General features: G+C 41.4%; 6 protein-coding genes across 6 annotated transcripts; 4 read left to right on the top strand and 2 right to left on the bottom strand.

Moving 5' to 3' along the window:
• Positions 1 to 62: 62 nt before the first annotated feature.
• Positions 63 to 4256, bottom strand: NUP159 (FG-nucleoporin NUP159; the record flags this gene model as incomplete). The annotated part of the gene is made up of 1 exon (XM_018133351.1): positions 63 to 4256. One exon carries the CDS (start codon positions 4254 to 4256, stop codon positions 63 to 65), a length of 4194 nt encoding a protein of 1397 aa, XP_017988523.1.
• A 234-nt stretch (positions 4257 to 4490) lies between these two features.
• POR1 (porin POR1) lies at positions 4491 to 5336 on the bottom strand (the record flags this gene model as incomplete). Its single annotated transcript, XM_018133352.1, has 1 exon — positions 4491 to 5336. The coding sequence occupies one exon, from the start codon at positions 5334 to 5336 to the stop codon at positions 4491 to 4493; it is 846 nt and encodes a 281-aa protein (XP_017988522.1).
• A 701-nt stretch (positions 5337 to 6037) lies between these two features.
• Positions 6038 to 8953, top strand: VAC7 (Vac7p; the record flags this gene model as incomplete). Its single annotated transcript, XM_018133353.1, has 1 exon — positions 6038 to 8953. One exon carries the CDS (start codon positions 6038 to 6040, stop codon positions 8951 to 8953), a length of 2916 nt encoding a protein of 971 aa, XP_017988521.1.
• An 826-nt stretch (positions 8954 to 9779) lies between these two features.
• On the top strand, positions 9780 to 11177 carry AW171_hschr63479 (dual specificity protein phosphatase family protein; the record flags this gene model as incomplete). Its single annotated transcript, XM_018133354.1, has 1 exon — positions 9780 to 11177. One exon carries the CDS (start codon positions 9780 to 9782, stop codon positions 11175 to 11177), a length of 1398 nt encoding a protein of 465 aa, XP_017988520.1.
• A 437-nt stretch (positions 11178 to 11614) lies between these two features.
• HOS4 (Hos4p) lies at positions 11615 to 14905 on the top strand (the record flags this gene model as incomplete). Its single annotated transcript, XM_018133355.1, has 1 exon — positions 11615 to 14905. One exon carries the CDS (start codon positions 11615 to 11617, stop codon positions 14903 to 14905), a length of 3291 nt encoding a protein of 1096 aa, XP_017988519.1.
• A 266-nt stretch (positions 14906 to 15171) lies between these two features.
• Positions 15172 to 15854, top strand: AW171_hschr63477 (cytochrome c oxidase subunit IV family protein; the record flags this gene model as incomplete). The annotated part of the gene is made up of 2 exons (XM_018133356.1): position 15172; positions 15403 to 15854. Coding segments are annotated over 2 exons (453 nt in total).
• Positions 15855 to 16014: the final 160 nt, after the last annotated feature.

Raw genomic sequence — 16014 nt, 5'->3', positions numbered from 1 at the left:
ATCTATAAAGTTCTGTTACCGATATATAATACAATATCTAGTAATGTGAAACATTCCTAAAACTATTTAATTTGTGATTTGAAGAACAAACCCAGTTGTTTACGCACGTTAATCTCCATTGATTTTTTAACTATCGGCCCACTGGTTAAGCTGGGTTGTAAGGATTTATCCGATGGCAAGCCTCTTTTAGATTTGTCTTCACTTAGTTTAGATATGTCGTTTCTTAACGACTGGATATTCTCTAAAAGTGTACCCCTTTCAATGCTGTCGTTAACCAGCTTGCGCACTATTGCCATATTTTCAGCCTTGTCTTTTATGGTATATAGTTTCATTAGTTGCAGCAACTCTAGTATCGTCCTCAACCAGTCATTTACCTTGGCTAACTTAGAGCGCAATTTTGTCTGCATTGTAATTTGAGGTAATGATATGTTACGTAAATCATTATCGCATTCTTTGTTAAAATATTCGAGATGTAGGTAATAATCTCTTAGCATAGTTTGCATCTTTTCCATTGTTTTGCAATCGATGTTAGATTCGTTGTCCAAATTCCTTACTTTATCTTGATGTTGCTTGAGTTCATTGGCATTATCTGTCATTATTTTAATCAACCTTTGAACCTCACTTAGCCTCCAGCTGGGGATGCAGTTTAATGATTTTAGGGATTTCTCATAAGGAATCTTACTTTGGTCATCAATAAATTCACCAAGATTGGTTAGATTTTCTTGTAATACTTCAATCTCTGCCTCAATATAATGGTATGTTTTTTCCATGGAATTGACGATAGGATTCTTCGAAACTAATTTTACTTTCTTAGTATCGGCACCAATATAAAAGGACTTCATTGGCACAGGAGAAGAGCTTTGTTCCAAGGAATTCATATCTTCGTTAGAACCATTATCAGTTTTTGGACACTGTTGCTGAATATCTGTCTTAGAAGGTGTAGGAATTACTGGTTGTTTTGACAACGTTCTTTGGGGCGAAAGTTTTGGTGCCGAATTTAGGAATTCTGGAGTACTCATAGTTGATGGTATATCATCTGTGTCTGGAAGTTTTTGAAATTTGGGTTCTGTATTCCAGTTAGAGCTTTTCCCAGAGGTCATGTGCTCTTGCCCTATAGGAGAGGGTTGTGGTGTTTGAGTTTCACTCTTAGGGACTGCGATCTGCTGATTTGTTGCACTACTTCCACCCTGTAGAGATTCCTGTTGAACTGTTCTTTCTGGAGTCTTTTCTGCAAAATATGGCTGCTTGTTCTTTTCCAACTCATTAGGTAGGCTGCTTTTTACTAAATTACCTTTAGGTTTTGATACAAATGAGGTAACTTCTTCATTAACGAATGCAGCTGTTTTCTCAATATCATCCGCCGTCGTGATATCAGCCTCGTCAGAATTTCCAACAGACCGCTCATCGTCGTCATCTTCAGAATCGCTGGCGCTTTCTGCATCTTCACTAGAATCAGAATCATTTTCAGAATCGTAATCACGAAGTTTACTTTTCATTAAATCAAAACTTAAAGCGGGAGCGTGCTTCATTGAACTTTCCGGTTTCAAGCTATTTGAAAACTCAGCAAATGAAAAGCTCGCCGTATTTTTACCCTCAGGACTGTCATCCTTTACTACTGAATTGGAAATTTCACTACTAGAAATATTGGCAGCCTTCTTAATACGAGCTGTCAATGAGTTTATCGACAATGGTTCGCCATGCTTCATGGCAACTTGGTTTTCCGTACTATCATTAGTGGAACTGTTTATTTTAGCATCACTAGACTGCCTCTCCAAACTTTCTGGTGAACTTGCAAGGTTAGCAAGTGAAGAACTGGATTGCTTACCGTCATCCTCCATCTTTTCTTCATTACTATTGATATCACTATTCTTATTAGAGCTGCTCACCTTCATATCGCTTGACTGTCCGTCTGATTTGTCTGATGTTGACGCAATGTCCAAAACCGAGAACGGACTTGCATTTGAGTCCAATTTCTTGTCATCTTTATTACTGGTATCATGATTTGATGCAATAGTATGATCTTTTGTTGTCGACTGTTGTGAATTTTCTTCAGACCCTTTTAATACAGAAAATGGCGAAGCAGTTCCCATTGAATTAAAGGACTTTCCAAATAAGGAGGAACTAGTATTCTGCTGTAATGGCGATTTTCCAAACGGGGAATCATTTGCAGTTCCAAAGGAGGGTTTACCGAAGGGCGAATCAGTTGCGGTTGTGGCAGTTCCAAAGGCGGGCTTGCCAAACGGAGAATCAGTTGCGGCTGTATCAGTTCCAAAGGAGGGCTTGCCAAACGGAGAATCAGTTGATGACGTCGCAGTACCAAATGACGGCTTAGCAAAAGAAGAATCAATTGAAGATGTTGACATTCCAAATGATGGTTTTCCAAATACTGATGCACCAGATGTTGGAGTACCCAGTTCTACAGTTGTATTTTTGGAACTGGGGGCATTGCTCAGCTTACCAAATGGGCTCTGGGTAGTAGGAGGTTGAGACCCAAAAGCAGGCTTCCCAAAAGCAGGCTCTGAACTATTCATTTGGAAACCGAATGATGGTTTTCCAAAAGCAGATGCAGTGGTGGCAGCAGTAGTTGGAGAGCCAAACGATGATTTCCCAAATGCGGACGGTTCGGAATTGGCAGTCATCGAGCCAAAGGAAGGCTTACCAAACGCAGGTTTTCCAAAAGCAGGTGTTCCGGTACCTACAGATTGATTTGGTGCAAGGGAAGACCCCTTGGAATCAGGAAGCGCAAAGGAAGTTTGTCCAAAACCTGGCAAAGCAGAAGCAGATGTGGGATTTTTAGATAACGTCGCAAAAGGAGATTCTTTACCGGCCCCACTAAATGGAGTTGAAGCAAACGCTTGCTTACCAGAATTATCTTTATCTATGGGAGAGGCTGTAGAAGATGCAAGTGAAGAGAATGGAGATGGTGCAGCAAAATTTGCACTGTAGCCACCGGATCCATGAATTGGTTTCGAGGTCGTGGAACGTATGGAATCCGTTTCCTTTAACAAACTGGTAGGTTGCAATTCAGTCGCATGTTCGCCACTTTTTAGTTGATCCGTGGACTGTTCATTTGTGAGACGTGCTGTAGTTTCTTTCAAGGAAAGAGTGCCGCTTTTTAAAGCACCTTTATGAAATAGAGACCAGCATTGTAGAACGCCCAAATTTGTTAATACATATATTGCGGGTAGCTCAGTAGTGGAATCAACACCTTCACATGGTTCAAGGACCTGTGTCTTGGTCACAACATCAATTGCTAGTCCAAGGGCATTGGTATCATTCTCCGTGTCTGGATTTACAGGTAAAACTGCACCATCGGAGTCTTGTAACGGTTGTATAACTTCTGTGTCATTCATTAGTGATAATTCAGAAGAGCAAGAAGAAGCCATAATATGCAAACGCTTAGTATCCGGTGTAAAATCGTACAATGTAGAGTGATAGTATATTGGATTGCGATTCACGGTACTGAATGCAGGTACCAAATCGAAACTTTCTTGTATGCTCTTCTGTGACAATGAACACACGTACATGCTATGCGAATACTGAACATCAACTTCTTCTGCTTCTGTTGGGATCCCTAGAACTAGAAATACTTGCTCTTGAGACAAGTACGATAAGGCAATAGGTCGCTTATCATCCTCACGTAGGTTTTCTGGCACCTGGAATTTACGTACAACACTCGTAGGGTTCAATGTTTTCACTTGGACAATAGTGTAATTCTTTTGAATATATATTAGATTACCCTCTAGCACATCAAAATCACATATCCCCTCCGCAATCTTTAAGGTTGTCTTTTGAGGCAGCTGGACTCTGTACAATTCATTCGATCCCTCTACGCAAGCAAATACGTAACATGCAAAACATTTCATGGCAGTAATAGCACCTGGAAGGCCAACATCCAATAACTTCCATTCATCATTAGCTCTCAGCGATTTGCTCCATAGTTCACCCGTTAAGGTCGCATATACAGTACTATCTGCAGCAAAACCTACAGCGAGTACACCACTGTTGACTTTATGCCGTGTAAAATTTGTTTCTGCACCTTCTCCAAACTGCTGTAGCTCTTTCAATTGTCCGGTAACAACTTCACCTGCACCGCAAGCTATAAAAGTCTTATAAGCACTGTTGATTTGAAGACAATTTAACTTCTTAAATGGCAAGGATTCATTGTAGGAATTAACCAATTGCTTAGAAAAAAGCGGCTTAAAGCCAAATTGCTCAGAAGTAACTGTTGAAAGCTCACCAACCTCTAAATTCATCAAGCAATGTAAATAGAGTTTAAGATCACCTGTAAGCTTCTATGTCTTAGAGATAAGACGAATGCACTCCCCAAACTAATATTTTGTTTGAATAGCTAAACTAAAAAAAATTCGCGACTCCAGCGAGCACGTGACAAGATCATAGCGATATGGTAAACGATGAATAGGAAAGTTTAACTATACCTATATGATATATTCAATGTCATTATTAAGAAGTGATTCAACAAGATTTATTTAGGCAGCGAAAGACATAGACCATCCCAACTTGTGGACAGGCTCAGCAAGCTTCAAAGCATCGAAAGAAGCACCAACACCCAAGCTAACACCTGGTCTTAATTGTTGCTTGTAGGCCAAAGCAACAATACCGGAGTCAGCGACCTTAGCCTTAACTTGAGAAGTTGGGTCCAAAGCATATCTGGTAGCAAACTCAATGTTAACCTTAGACCCAGCTGCTGGGTTCAAAGCGGCCTTGGCACCGACCTCCAAAGCTGGGTTAACTTTTTGGAAGAAAGAAGCGGTTGTCATCTGAGCGTTGTTCAAAGACAATGCAACAGAGTACAAGCCAGCTGTGTATCCTAAAGCAACAGCGTATCTGGACACTGTGGCACCTGCAATATCGTAACCAACTTCTGCACCAGCAACGAAACCGTCATGGGACAAACTTAGGTCACCAACAAAAGAAGGACCCTTCAACAAGTCGAAGAAACCTCTAGCAGTGAAAGATGGCTGAACAAAGGACAAGTTCAATTTAGCAGCGTTGGAAGTACCCGGGACACATGAGGTCACCAATTCCGACTTCAAGCCCGGTGTTAATTCAGCAAGCTCAATAACGGTGTTGAGAACATTGGCAGATGACCATCCCTGAGTCAGCGTCAAGCCAGTAGCCTTATCGGAAACTCTAGCTTCAACGTTGGCGGCAACAGATCCGTCCTTTGGAGAGGTCTTACCTTTCACAGTGAAACCAACACCGTTTGGCGCCGTCGTCTTAACGTCGATAGCTACTGGTGTAGCGTGGTAAAAATCACGGTTCAACAGACCGTTGATATCCTTAGATATGTCAGAAAAGAATGGAGGAGCCATTTCGGTTTAATGGGTATAGAGTTGATTATTGTAGTTGCTGTAGTGCGATGTTACCGTTGCGCATCGGTCTCGACAATTCAGCCCCTGCTATTTATATAGTACGTATTTAATTTTTTACTGTTGATTTTTTTTCTATGCAACTTTGACAATAGCTCCATAGACAACGCATTTCACCGTCTACTCCATATGTTTTTCCAACGTTTAACATGCTTTCTAATTACGCATCCGAAGCTCATCTGAACACGTTTAGATCCCGCACAGACGGCAGCCAATCAAAACGTGGTTTTTTAACACGACAGCGCGGTAAAAAACAATTCAATTAACTAAGCATGCCATTTCCGAAATGTTAGGGTGGGATGTACCGATTCTGTAAGCACCGAAAAAGTGGTGAGAATGCCCGAGGGTCCCATGTTTAGACCAAACAAGGACCTAGTTAAGGCGTTGCCGAACAGCCCGGAAGATATTCAAGTAGACAGCCTCTAAAAAAATTGGCCATAATTTTGAAACTGACACTGGAGTTTCTAGTGATACTTACAGTGGTATATAAAGTATTATAGTATTGCTCAGGCTTTTCAGGGCTGGAATTAAGTGCGTTTTTGTGACAAATAGGGACTTGGACGTGTGAATAAGGATCTTCAGGGGATCGGCTAAGCCAGCTCGGATAGATTTCTAGGTGTTCTGTAGGGATTCTAGAAGCTACTATGGCATTAGTGGACGAGAGTAAGATTACTGTTGAGACGGAGACGGTGGATACACAGGCGCAGTTATTACTTCCAGTACAGCCTCCGCCAGCGGTGGCGAACGAACAGGGATGCGTGCGACCGGAACTGCTACATTCGAGGCAATCTTCATCGCAGCAGGTAGTGGATGCGGTCGGAAGTGGTGAGGCTGCTTTGGCAAGTGTTGGAATGGTGCAACATAGTTTGGAGAGTATGGATGGAGGAGGGAGTCAAGATCGAAAGTCGATACTACTTGATGAGAGGCCGTTGATTAAAGATCCGACAAAGGGAGCTGTTTCAGCTTCCCAGCCGGTTATTTCGCACAATCCTTTGTCTCCTCACCCGTCGGTTACTGCACTACGAAGTAAGAAATCATCGTTACTTATTGATTCGTTACCGACTGGGCCGGCAGTTGTTGTTGAAGAGGACACAAGAGAGCATGAGCTAGGAAGTGGGGTTGGCGGAAGCAGCGGAGCTGTCCCTGGCTATGTTGGCTGTTCATCACAAGTACACAACACAGCCGTCCAAAGCGATGGGGATCATATAAATAGTACAGTAAGCGCTGCTAACGAGACGATGCTGCTGGGACCCAGTGCTATTCATACAAGAGGTGTAGATCACCATTATATTGAGAGGACGAACGCAGGGAGATTGGAGGAGGAGTCGCGTTCAATAATTGAGGATACTGTAGACCAAGAATCTACCCGACAGTCTAAGGAACCGTCGACAAAAGCCGATTTCTTTGCTGCTAGGTTGGCAAGTGCTGTCGGCGAGAACGAAATAAGCGATTCGGAGGAGACTTTTGTCTATGAATCTACAGCTAACTCAACGAAAAATAGCTATGAGCCGATTAGCAGTAACATTGGTATGAAACAACCCTCCTTAGGGAAGCCATACGGCATACCTGTGAAAATGAGTACTCCTATGTTGAACAAAAACAACAAATTATTGGAACGTCTTAAAACAACTCGACATAGTTCGATCGCAGCACTGCCATCTGTAGTTGTAGATCAGGTCGCAACACCTACTGGACCGCAGATGGCCCAAAATCAGATGCAGTTAACAATGGACGATTTGCGAAGTCTCCACTCAAGCAGACAGCGAGCAGTTCCTGCACAACAACATTCTCAAACTGGACAATCAGATATGCAATCTGTGAACTCAATAACTACGAATCAGTTACCATCAAACACAGCGGGCAAGCGTTTAAGTCTGTTGTCCTTGGGGAAAGTTGCATCCGAGGCACGCCAAAGCCGAAATATTTCCACACATTCAGGTATGCTGAGGTTATCTCATAACGGCGGGAATGGTAGTACATTCAAGCTTAAAAACACGCATTTGTATCCTCTACGCACGACAGCTTCGCGTATCTTTGATGCTAATGGAGCCTCCTTGAGACGGTATTCAGGCGTTCCAGATGACATTAACTTAGAAGACTATGTGGAACAGGAGAACGGAGAACTCACACCAAACAAATTCACATATAGGTCTTCATCTGAGTCGGATACGGAAGACGATGACAATGTAATGGATGAAGATGAGGCACATGACTATGTGGAAGAAGACGAAGATGACGTACATTCTATGTTCTACTATCACGGCAATTCTAACCACGCAAATAACCCTCTCTCAAATACTAATGATGCAAGCGCAGGAAATGATATTAATAACACTCCTAACCACCATCCAAGCACCGAAATTAGTAACGTTAACGATAATAACGGTAGCGTGCATGGTGGAATTACAAACAGCTCTAACGTCCGTGGAAATGGCAAGAGCAACAATTCTATCAACCCGTCTTCGCAGCTTTCTTTAAGTCGCAAGTTCAGGTCGCATTACGGTGCAGTTGGAAAGTTTACTCACCCTTCCCAGAAATTGGGCTATGACCAGAATGATCACGGTATGATGCCTACTGATGAATTAGAAGCACTATATTATTTCAGGAACAATACCACTAATGATAATGATAATCACAACACTCATAATAATACTCATAATATTAATCATAATAATAGTAATAACGCCAGTAACGACAACACCAGTAACAATAACAACAACCGTGCTCGTAACAGCAGTGCCAATAACGGTCATCGGATTAACAACATTGACTACTACTACTTGCCCGATGAGTATTCGCCACTCAAGGCGAAGAAAAGAAGGGCTCAATCAATGTATTCAAGCTACTACAACCCGCATAACTTCTATACGAGGCGATCGAATTGGAATAAGTTCAAAAGTTTTGTATACCTAACTTTTATTGTTACAAGTTTATTGGCTATGGGCTTCATATCGGGATTCTTGCTGGCTACCAATAAGGAATTGCATAATTTTCAAATCAACATGATTAACAACATTCTAGTATCCACGGATGAGTTAGTCTTCGATATAACCGCGAGTTCCTTCAATCCAGGGGTGTTCACCGTAGGCGTTCAAAACGTTGATCTAGATATATTTGCTAAGACCTCTCATTTAGGCGATGATGAGGATACTAACTCTCCAGGCGACGCTCGTGGTTCTGCATACCAAACACTACTATTAGGGAGTGTATATTCACTAGAAAGCCCATTGCGCTTCCAAGGGGGATTTTTTAAAAGGGGACACTATGTTGCAAAATCTACCGTAAAATTGTTGCACCCGGGAGCAACCGACAACGATCGCGATGACTCGGCACCTATTGTCACTGACCCAAGCTTTGTCGTCGACGCCACAACTATAGACCCAAATGGAAAGAAAGCTGAAAATGATGCGGAAAAATGGAAAGCCTTGATAAGGTACGAATTCGAATTGATCCTAAGAGGCAGCATGAAATATAAGATTCCATTATTCAAAAGCGAGAAGTCTGTAGTTGTCCAAGCACAAGTGATGGTAGATCCCAACCGTTCCGAAATCACCACTTAATATCATCCCCAAGCTACTCGGTCTATAATAACGTGTATATCATTTTGTTATTTTTTTAATAATTTCTCATGAGGTATTTATCGGATTTAAACCAGAATCTCTTCACATTTTACAACATTCAACTGTACCAACATCTAATTAAATTGCAATAAGCCAATACCAGATCCATTCTCTAAACCTTAAACTCCGGTTTAACATAATTTCAATGCAGTCCAATCTAGATTTGGTCCAAATTTAAGCTTCCTTGCATTCTGGTATCAATTTAACTTTAGCCGTGTGAACAATTAAATACATTGTATAACAGCATTGTACAACTCACAATAAAAGAAATAATACTAGTCACTAAATTATACAAAAAGTCTCATAAATTGCCTAAACATTGCGTTGAACATAATTACATTGGCGAGTCCAAAACTACACCTTTTCCTATCTTGCCTAAGTGCTCGCTGCTTTCTTTTTTTGTTTTGAAACTAGTTTATTTTCTATATGAAGCACGTATATACGTGTTTCAAATTTGGCGGAGGAGTCATGTAAATAGAATGAAGAACTTAAAAAGAAGACGGACTACATGTACGCAAGATTTACTTATTAACCTGTTCTTTAGAATCCCTTTCACAGAATTGCCAACGTATAAAACTGGTTAGAAAGCGAAATCAGTCCTTTAAGACAGTAACTTAGGCTATCAGAGGTTAGTCATTATTGGACACGGCGATAGTAGTATAATTCGGTTGGGGAACATTCATTGGTGAGTAGTAGGGAAGGAATAAGTAAAAGAAGGGACTTGTTTGGTAGGAGTAACGGATAAGCAGTGGCGCATTAGAGTATCATGTCGGGGTCGAATTTGGATTTGAAATCTAGATCACCGAAATCGTTGCAAACTAAGAACACGAAGAATTTGTCTTTGAATATCAACAATGTTAGTCCAAAAACGCATAAGATAGTTATGGTGGAACCCCTAGTTGGCGGTGGAACTTCTGAGTACAAACATCAGGGCGTTGGTTCGAAGTGGTGCGGAAATGATGCTCAAATATATAGTGCGCCAGATAAGCCGAAGAAACATGATCATTCGATGATACAGGATGAAATACGGTATCGGCAGCAGGAGCAAGGACAAAATCTGAAGCTGCAAGTTCCTACGGTACCGGATGTTTCTCCTCCTACCTTACAGTTAGAGGGAGAACATGCGATGGTAGTAGAGCGAACATTCTCCAGTTGTCAAACTGCGACCGAGACACTTTCATGGGTCCTACATAAGACTGATACGCCTGTGAAAGAGCATAGTAGCATGCTGTTCAACCAAAACCTTGGTTCTGAAGGATCCAGAGGTGTTACCTCTGGTGCTGAAACTGTTACTCCATCTTTGCATTATACAAATGTCATCAATGGGAGCGTTTACATGGGGGAGCCTCTCTGTGTGATAAAGCCCAATATCTTCTTATATTCCGAACCTAACTTGGATCAAGTGTTAAAGTTTGATCTAGTCATTAATGTCGCCAAAGAAATAACAAATTTTGAGCCAGATATACCGTCCAGTAGCAAAACGAAGTACTGGCACTTAAGTTGGTCGCATATGAGTAAAATATGCTCCGACTTAGAGATAATAACACATATAATGCACGAGGCAGTCAGAAATCGCCAACGAGTTCTTGTGCATTGTCAATGCGGTGTTTCCAGATCCGCGTCACTCATAGTTGCATATATTATGCGTTACATGTCTTTACCCCTGTATGATGCCTATAATTACTTGAAGCAGGTGGCAAAAGATATCAGTCCAAACATGAACCTAATATTTCAATTAATGGAATGGGGAGAAAGGTTAAAAGTCCTTGTACCCGAAGACAGCAAGAACGCTGCTCACCATCAAAACATGCACAATATAGCTACACAGCAACAACATAGCGAGATCTCCCCACTGGCTGAGGACATATCTGGCTCTCCAATTAAGCTGCAAAAATGTTCATTGGCAAGCGCGAACGAATCCAGTGACACCTCCGCGGTTAATACTCCAATGACACCAAAGAACATGACAAACTCACCATCGCCTCCAATGTACTCAGCAAGTATCGGTGGACCCATCTCAGCTTCCTTTCAGACCCCAGTTTCGCCATCATGCTGCGCTACAAACAAAAACAGAGACTCTGCAATTTCTATGAATGCAGAACTTTGCAGGCCATGCTCCCTCGATTTGGGGACATACTCCGAGCTAGTGGAAGATAACTGGTAAAAGAAATCAGTATCTGGATCTACGTTAATTGAAATACCCTCTGGATAGCCTGAATGCATGTGATAATCTGGTTTAGTTAAATTGTAACATTTTTACGTGCCTTTAGATGACTACCGCTAATAAATTAATGTATTTACTGTAATACTGCAATACTGTAATAAGTGTGATTGCAATTCTAATCCACCATATCATACCAAAACAGATCTATCGAAAGTCAAGAGCCCTGTGTTTATAGAAACCATATCTAGGCTTTGGCGATCCACCTCTCACTATCAAGATTGTTTCCGTAGATGAGATGAGCTTCGTCAGGAATGATAATTTTAATAGAACAATCAATCGCAAGTTCTTGGACTTATAATTGATCATCTAGTTAAACTAATCGATTACACAGAGCTATAATAAGTAACTGTTTTAGATAGTTTCCTTTTAGAGAAGGTATGTCTGATCGGGAAAGAAATATTTCTTCTGGCCCGCTTAAGAGCAGGTCTTTAAGCAGTTATTTATCGAATGTTGGCGCTAGAAAAATAGAGCTTAAAAACATTGCGAAAAGAGAAAAGGAAAACAAGGCTATTTCCGAAGATATTATAACCGCCTCTGCGGCTCAATGTCCCGAAGATGGACGTTATGGTACAGCAGTTTCTTTGGAAGATACAGATAAAATGAAACCCCACGATCCGGGAGCTGAGAATAGTGCGTCATTAATAACCTCTGCTGTTGATAGAAATAATGATCATGACGGCTATGATGCGCCAACTAAGTCTACTGTAACAGAGCAAACGCAGCTATGTGAACCTATGATTCATACGCGGCGAGAACAATCTTTTCATAGGGATTTACAAAGGCCAGCCGTTTGGGAACATGCTCCGAAAGACGGCGAAAACAACGAGGAACTTGAAATAGCGCGGCATGAATCTCATAAACGTCAAATAACAGATGCAGTAGAACCAACAGCCCGGGATATCGAGCACCCTTTGAATAAGGAGCCAAGTGGAATGGAAAACATGTCCCAGGAACATAGGCGCACCTCCATGTCGACTTCAGCGCAGTTAAAAAAACGGAAGAATGAATCTGCTATGCATGAAGGAGATGAAAGTCCAGTTAGTGAATACGAGAGTGATGCTCCTACAGAGCCAGCTTCTCCTCCCAAACCGAGACTTGGGAGACTAATAAGAGGAGACCAGTTAGGCTCTCTATCAAATACTAGAGGAAAGCTTGCTTCGAAAAACATACCACATGACTCGGATTCAGAGCTATCTGATTTAGCTGATTTAAATTCCGTACCGATATCAAGCAGCGTTTTCAATGGGGAATCTTCTCCCGTTAAAACACATGCGAACATGAATTCTTCTCCTAGAAAGTCGTCAGATCTTGTCAACTCGCATAAGTCTCATCATAAGAATTTGAAGGGTAAGAATAAGCACCGAAAACATGTGGCTGTTACAAAAGTTGTGAAACCTAAGAAGCGTGTTCATAGAGATGCGGGAGGTAGAACCAAATTGCAAATCGCGTGCGATAAAGGCAAATATGATGTCGTCAGAAAGTTAATTGAAGAAGGTTATGACGTTAATGATCAAGATAATGCAGGGAATTCGCCCTTACATGAGGCCGCATTAAATGGACATTTTGACATTGTGAAGCTATTGTTGGACCATGGCGCAAATGTAAATTTACAATCATATGAGATGTTTAAGGATACGCCGTTGATAGATGCTTCCGCAAATGGACATTTAAAAGTTGTAGAGGAACTGTTAAGACGTGGTGCAGATCCCACTTTAATTAATTCAAAGGGCTTAACAGCGTTCGAATCTATAGAAGATGATTCTGATCTTGATGAAGAAGAGAAAAAGATTGTCATGAAAATAAAATCATTGTTGCGCAGAGCTGTGCAAAAAAACCGAAAACATGACGGAGATTCCAAGGCATTTAGTCCTCGCTCTAGAGTAAGAGATGCCCAATCTGAAGAAGAGGATACTTCCCAAAACACTATTAGTTTTAAGGACGAATTTTACTGGACAGATATTTCATCCAAAGTGGGTAAAGAAAAGTTATTTCATGCTTCAAAAGAAGGCAGGCTTGCGTATGTGGGTGCATTTTTAGAAAATGGTGGTAATGCAGATTTTAGGTCGTTTATGGAAAGTGTGAAATTCGGCCATGAAGACATCGCAAGTTTGTTCTTGGCCTTCGGCGCCTCCGTAAATGGATACAGCAAAGACGGCATGACTCCATTGATGGCTGCAGTTGGCAGAGGCCATTTTGGAACAGTAAAGCTCTTAATTGAGGCAGGAGCAGATCCTACGAAATGTGATAGGAACGGAAGGTCCGTATTAAGCTATGCAAAAGATAGTCCCATGGGACTCACAGATGAGAAAGAAATATTCTTTCTGAAGGAGGCAATTAAGAAAAGGAAAGGATATGTACCGGATGATGAAGGGGAGGGGAACTCTGATCATAATGAAAAAGAAGAATGCATTGAAGATGTAAAACTGAAGGATGAACCAGATGTGGTAGGTGACCGTGCAAACGATTTAGTGACAGCTTCTGGGAAACGTGATGACTTTCAGGATAATGAAATAAGGCACTTCAAGAGAATAAAAGCAGAAACCCCTACTACAGATGAAGATACCCTTTCAAGCACAACAGATCGTGTTTGCGCAGAACCGCGGGGTGCCCATTCTGACCAGGGTGAAGATGCAGTATTGAGAAGTCCTCGGAGAAGGGCTGCATCTCCACTAACAAAAGGAGCAATGGAAGACTTGGAGAACAGTTCAAATCAAAGAGATAAACATGTCCCACAGTCACCATCCAGGCTCAAGCGAAGCATTTCAGTTACCAGTGTAGGTTCAGATGCAGCATCAAAAAAGAATAAACAGGATGGCACCCCGACACCTACAGTTACCCCACACCACGAAACAGCAGAAGAACGCGACGCTAGGATCAAGAGCGAGGAGCTGTATAAGATAAGAAGAATGGAAAACAGGCGAAAGAAGGAACAGGAGTTTTTGCAGAAACTTGCCGATGACGAACGGAAGAGAGAAGAAGAAAGAGAACGCGCTATTCAGGAGAGAAAGAAGCGTGAACAGGAGGAAGAGCAAAAGCTGCAGCAAAGGGAACGGGAGCTTCGCGACCAAGAAGAGGTGGAAAAAAGAAAGACTATACGACAAATGTACCCCTTGGGGTTAAAGCTAGTAGACTTCATGGTTAAAGATGACTATCACCATTACTTTCCAATCCTTTACATTGTACACGAAAATCAACGTTACGTCTTAGATACCCAAATATCCATAATACTTAAGGACCCAAACTTCGCAAAGCAACCCCACACATCTCTGCCAGTCGCTTCGCAGAACCTTCCACAGCTATGGAACGTATACAAGTTCATTTTCCTTCATGGAGGTTACGGAGCAAAGACTAAAGTAGACTTCCAACATCTTTCCTTCGAGAAACAACTCCTCTTGGAAGCACAGGAGTATAAAAAATTTACGTTACTTCAACTCCATTGGGTTCTATGGGATGAAATACAATGGCCAGGGCCTGTCATCAAAACTGCCGCAGAGAATAATCTGCGAGAGTTAGAACTCTTAGACCTAGATGCAATTCCATCTCCGAAAAACCAAAACTTTCCCTCGCAAGAAGGACAACACTCTAACACACGCACAGTTACAACACCTGCTAGATTCAGGTGCAGGCCAGCAGTCACCGCCTGGCTTTCTGGTGTAACTCTGTGGTGATGCTGGTTACATCACCTTGGTTTTCGTTATAAATGATATAGATTCTAAGTGTTCTGATTGGCCAGCCAATAACGTTTCACAACGGATTAAGGTGCTCGATTTCGCCATTCCAAAAATTTTCATTATAGAGCATTTATGCGTAAACAGCTCAGTTAATTAAAGCTCATCGAATTTGGACCGGTTTTTTGATTGTACTTTCCATTATTACGATCATTTTTCGTCATTAGACTTTGGTGATAGTAATATTCTAATATTAATAGTTATAAAGTATGTTTTCAGATATTTTGAACCTAATCTGTTTAAAGATGACCCTCGCAGCCTTTACGTTATAATTTAGATTATAAAAATTTCATTATTGATATTGATTGAGATATTCAAGTATAAACTACTAGGTAGTTTGGTTCTGGTAATAGTTCCTCTTCCAGATGATGTGTCGGGTCATTTTTTAACAACGCGTTATAAGGTGTTTATTCGAATTCTAACAAACAATTTATTAGTGTTGCGTTCTTCTGTTTCCAGAGTGGCTCGTGTAACTCCTATTAGATACGCTAGCGTGCAAGCCATTTCAAAAGCAGCTATCATTGATTTAGAATCCAGGTGGGAATCTTTACCTGCTGTTGAGCAGAATGAACTAGTTGCGAAATTAAGTGAAAGGCAAAAGCTACCATGGAGTCAACTAACCAAGACTGAGATGCAAGCCGCTTGGTACATATCCTATGGTTCATGGGGTCCAAGAAGACCAATCCACGCTAAGGGCGATGCTGCTTTCATTGCCAAGGGTGTTGCTGTTGGTTTGGCATTTTCCGTATCCGTATTCCTACTATGTAGATATCTTGGAAAAGATATGCCAAAAACCATGACTAAAGAGTGGCAGTTGAAGTCTGATGAATACTTGAAATCTAAGAACGCTAATCCTTGGGGTGGTTACTCTCAAGTTCAATCCAAATAAACGTATGTCGGAACTTCTGTGTTGAGTCATAGTATTTCACGCCGTAATTATGTTTCTACATCTGGAGCCTCAAGCTATTGATAAGGCGACGACTATACAATATTTCTAATATTAAACTGCATATTCAATGAGTTATCGTGTTTTTTGTGATTACCGTCGC

The sequence above is a fragment of the Eremothecium sinecaudum genome, chromosome VI, assembly GCF_001548555.1.
Source record: "Eremothecium sinecaudum strain ATCC 58844 chromosome VI, complete sequence".
Taxonomy (NCBI): Eukaryota; Fungi; Ascomycota; class Saccharomycetes; order Saccharomycetales; family Saccharomycetaceae; genus Eremothecium; species Eremothecium sinecaudum.
This window is presented reverse-complemented; position numbering and strand designations above follow the sequence as displayed.